Source organism: Lupinus angustifolius, chromosome LG02 (genome assembly GCF_001865875.1).
Source record: "Lupinus angustifolius cultivar Tanjil chromosome LG02, LupAngTanjil_v1.0, whole genome shotgun sequence".
NCBI classification, from domain to species: domain Eukaryota; kingdom Viridiplantae; phylum Streptophyta; class Magnoliopsida; order Fabales; family Fabaceae; genus Lupinus; species Lupinus angustifolius.
The window spans coordinates 16,033,793-16,037,624 of NC_032010.1; the positions used below are offsets into that span (position 1 = coordinate 16,033,793).

Sequence of the window (3,832 nt, forward strand, 5' to 3'; positions counted from 1 at the left end):
TGAGTAATAACAAGTCATGAAGTGATATTAGAATGAACATGCTATCAAATTATGAGAAGCGTGATTCCTGCAGCATATGTAAGGATAAGTTAAACTCTTAATGAGATTTATACTCTAATTGAAGTGGACTACCTAGGCTACAGGAGTACTATTCATAGACTCACCTATGTGAATGTGGAGGTGGGGACCGCTTCCTATGAAATTTTGGGGCATAAACTTCTAGAGCGTTCACTATACTGGGATATACGTGCATGGTCTTTAACACACGAGCTTTACAAAATACATCTTTGAAAAGGTTGTGTGTGGTTGGATGTCGGTGATAGAGTTCAAGACTATGAGTCACTCTAGTAAAATCTGGACCTTATTCACTATGCAAAGGTTCAAGTCGCATGACACATTTGTTTATGCACAATCTTATTGAGACCACAAAAATTTCCGGAAATCATTTTTTAATTTCATGTGGGGGATTGTTGGAATTTGTTGAAAGAATGATATTTTGAAGTGAAATAAAAAAACTCACTAGTCCTATTTTGCTTGGAGGAGGGAAGTTGAAAGGTTTTTTAAGCCTTAAGTTGCGGCCAAACATTCTTTTTAATGAAATATTTTTTATTTATTAATTTATTCAATTTTTTGGTGCCTTTTAGGTTTGGACCGTGTATTGACCAAGTCAACCCACTCATACAACAAGGAAAGAGTTGTTGGAGGAGATCTCAACCATTATGATAGAGCCATTGGTAATAGAGCCGTTGGTAATAGAGTTGTTGGTGAAAGAGCCGTTAGAGAGTCGGTGGAGGCCTCAGTCTATAAATAGAGGTCTCCTTCCCACATTATAATTTGCACCAAGTTGAAGGTGTTTACCTCTCAAATTTTCTTTCTCCCCTCTTATATTCCGCTGATGCATTTCTGGTAACCTTCTCTCTCTTTCTTTCTATGACACTTGAGAATGCACATGCAGCCAAAGTGGGAATTTCCACAACTGAGACTGGTAGTCAGTATTGTGGAAAACGAATTGGCACAGGTAGCCATACTATGGGAATTTCGAGAATTGACACTAGTAGCCATACTGTGGGTGTATTCGAGAGCGATTCTTACAGTGCAATAAGAAATCATATAAAAGAGAACTGGGCTATTTTATCCTGGGGATGACGTGATTGATAGTCTTCTTGCACAATTTTAGCAGTACCACGAAACGTCTTAAAGAGAGCGATCTGGTCGTGACTCACTCAGTAACAATTATTTTGTGTCATTCAAAATTGTTGCGAGCTACGATAACAACATAAGTCGATCTGATTTTCTCAACTCATCATATAGATATATAATTGCTAGACATAGATTTATATCAAGTAGTCAGATTATGTATGTTATTATTTTAGTTGCTACATGTAGAGCTAATTCAATGATTAATAACTCTCAAATTTGTTATCATAATTGCTAGACACAAAGTTGTGTTAATGGTTCCTAAATCTTCATCTTATTATTATAGTTTCTAGAGATAGAGCTGCTTTAATAAGCTGCTAGTATGACTAAGATATTGGCGATTAGTCCATTTGAGATGTTGCATTAAAACTAGATTGCACAAACATATTTGCTAGAATAGATGTGTGTTTTGTAAGTCATAATTCTTTATCTTATGAGTAGAGTTACTAGACATGGAGCTTTATTTTATGAGTTACTAAGCTAACTAAGACATAAACTTTTAGTACCATTGAAGACTTATAGTTAGATGAATTAGTGATGTTGAGTCAAGTGTATATTGATAGTGAATAGTAAAGTTTAATCCCAACATCTTTATTCCAATATTTTAATTTAATTAGTTAATCAAACAAACCAACAAAACTTTTTTGACATCCAACTTAGAATAAATTTTTTAGTTGAAAGACTAATATCAAGCAAATTTTTGTGGATTCGATAACTTTTTTATACTTGTTTGTGGTATTCAATTTGAAATTTTATTGACCAATTTGTCAGTTAGCATATACTACGAAGTCACGCATGTTATTTTAACAAATAGTTTGAATAAAAATATTTATCACATTCTTTATTAGTTTTTAGAATTAATATTATTATAATATATATGTTGTTGGATGGAAAAAGAAAGAAAGAAAGATTTTATCCGATTAAGGTGAAGTAGTAATCGATAATTGAAAGAGATGAAAGAGAGAAATTAGAAATTTTTCTTGTATTGTTATTTCATTTACAGTGGCCTTTTAACTAACTGAAATAATTGTCTGCTTAATCAATTATACAAACTATTCATCGATTAATTAGACTAGCTAAATGAATTACACTTTTCTCAACACTCTCCCTTAATTCATACTAGCTAAGCTTACAACTCCAAGTTGTCTTCTCTTTTTTTTCAAAGGCTTATCTCTTTAATGGTTTTGTTAGGATGTCAGCCTGCTACTCCAAAGAAGTGCAAAATTCCAATTCCAAATTCCCTTTCTCTACTTGATCTCTCAAGAAGAGATACTTGGTTTTTATGTGTTTTCTATGCCCATGGGACACTAGATTCTTGGACAGATTAATTGTTGATTTGTTGTCCATGAAAATCAACAGAGTCTCATCAGTATGCACACCCATATCCTTAAACAATGATTGTAACCACATACCCTAGCAACCTCCTAAGTAGACAACTATATACTCAGCTTCACGAGATGAGAGTGTAACTACTTCTTGCTTCTTTGAGCTCCAACTAATAGGTGCATTTCCATACTTGAATAGGTATCCTGTGGTGCTTTTCCTATCATCCTTATCTCCACACCAGTTTGCATCAGTGTACCCATATATGATTCTCAGTTTATTCTCATCACTATCAAGAAGTAGCACTCCATAATCTAGACTTCCTTTCAAGTACCTAAGCAATCTCTTAGCTGCTAGTAACTGTGAGCTTCTAGGGTCTTCCATGTATATGCTAACCAGACCAACTTCATAGGCTATATCTAGTATGGAGTTACACATATATCTTAGTGACCCTAACATCTGTTTATAGAGTGTTAAGTCAACAACTTCATCTCCTAAACTTCCTTTGCACATGATATTGCCAACTTCTACTAGTGTTGAAGCAGGGTTGCATTCAAACATGCTTAACCTCTTAAGTACTTCTGAAGTGTACTTTTTCTAATGCATCAATATCCATCTGCCTGTTCTTGCAAACTCGATTCTTAGAAAATATGAGAGTGATCCTAGGTCTGACATTTCAAATTCCAGCTTCAGTTTTGACTTGATATCCTCAATTTCTTCATGATTACAACTAATGATCAACACATCATCCACATATAAGCATATAATAATTGATGCTTTAGTGGATGTTTCCTTTATATAGATTACATGCTCATTCTTGCATTTGATGAGTCCTTGTTTAAGAAAGAAACCATTAAACCTCTTATTCCATGACCTAGGTGCTTGTCTCAGTCCATAAAGAGCTTTTTGCAGTTTGTATACTTTCTGTCCTTGTTCAAGAACCTCATAACCTTGAGGCTGAGTTATAAAGACTTCCTTGTCCAAGAGACCATTTAGAAAGGTTGATTTTACATCCAATAGACTTAGGGACCAACTCTTTGGGCTTGCAATTGCTATGACTATCTCATTGTTTCAATTCTTGCAATTGGTGCAAATACTTCATTGAAGTCCAAGTAGAAAGCCTTTTACGACCAACCTGGCTTTGTACTTGGTCACATATCCATTTGGTTTTACCTTCACCTTGTAGACCCATTTGACTGCAATGGCTTTCTTCCCTCTAGGTAGTGTTTTAAGTTCCCATGTCTTGTTTCTTTCAATTGATCTAATCTCTTCATTCATAGCTTCAGTCCAACATGTCTCCTTGACAGTTTGT

The 3,832-nt window shown here is 34.6% G+C and overlaps 1 protein-coding gene across 1 annotated transcript; it reads right to left on the reverse strand.

The window, feature by feature from the left end:
• Window positions 2,611–3,081, reverse strand: LOC109327393 (uncharacterized mitochondrial protein AtMg00810-like). The gene has a single exon (XM_019560522.1). The coding sequence runs from the start codon at window positions 3,079–3,081 to the stop codon at window positions 2,611–2,613; it is 471 nt and encodes a 156-aa protein (XP_019416067.1).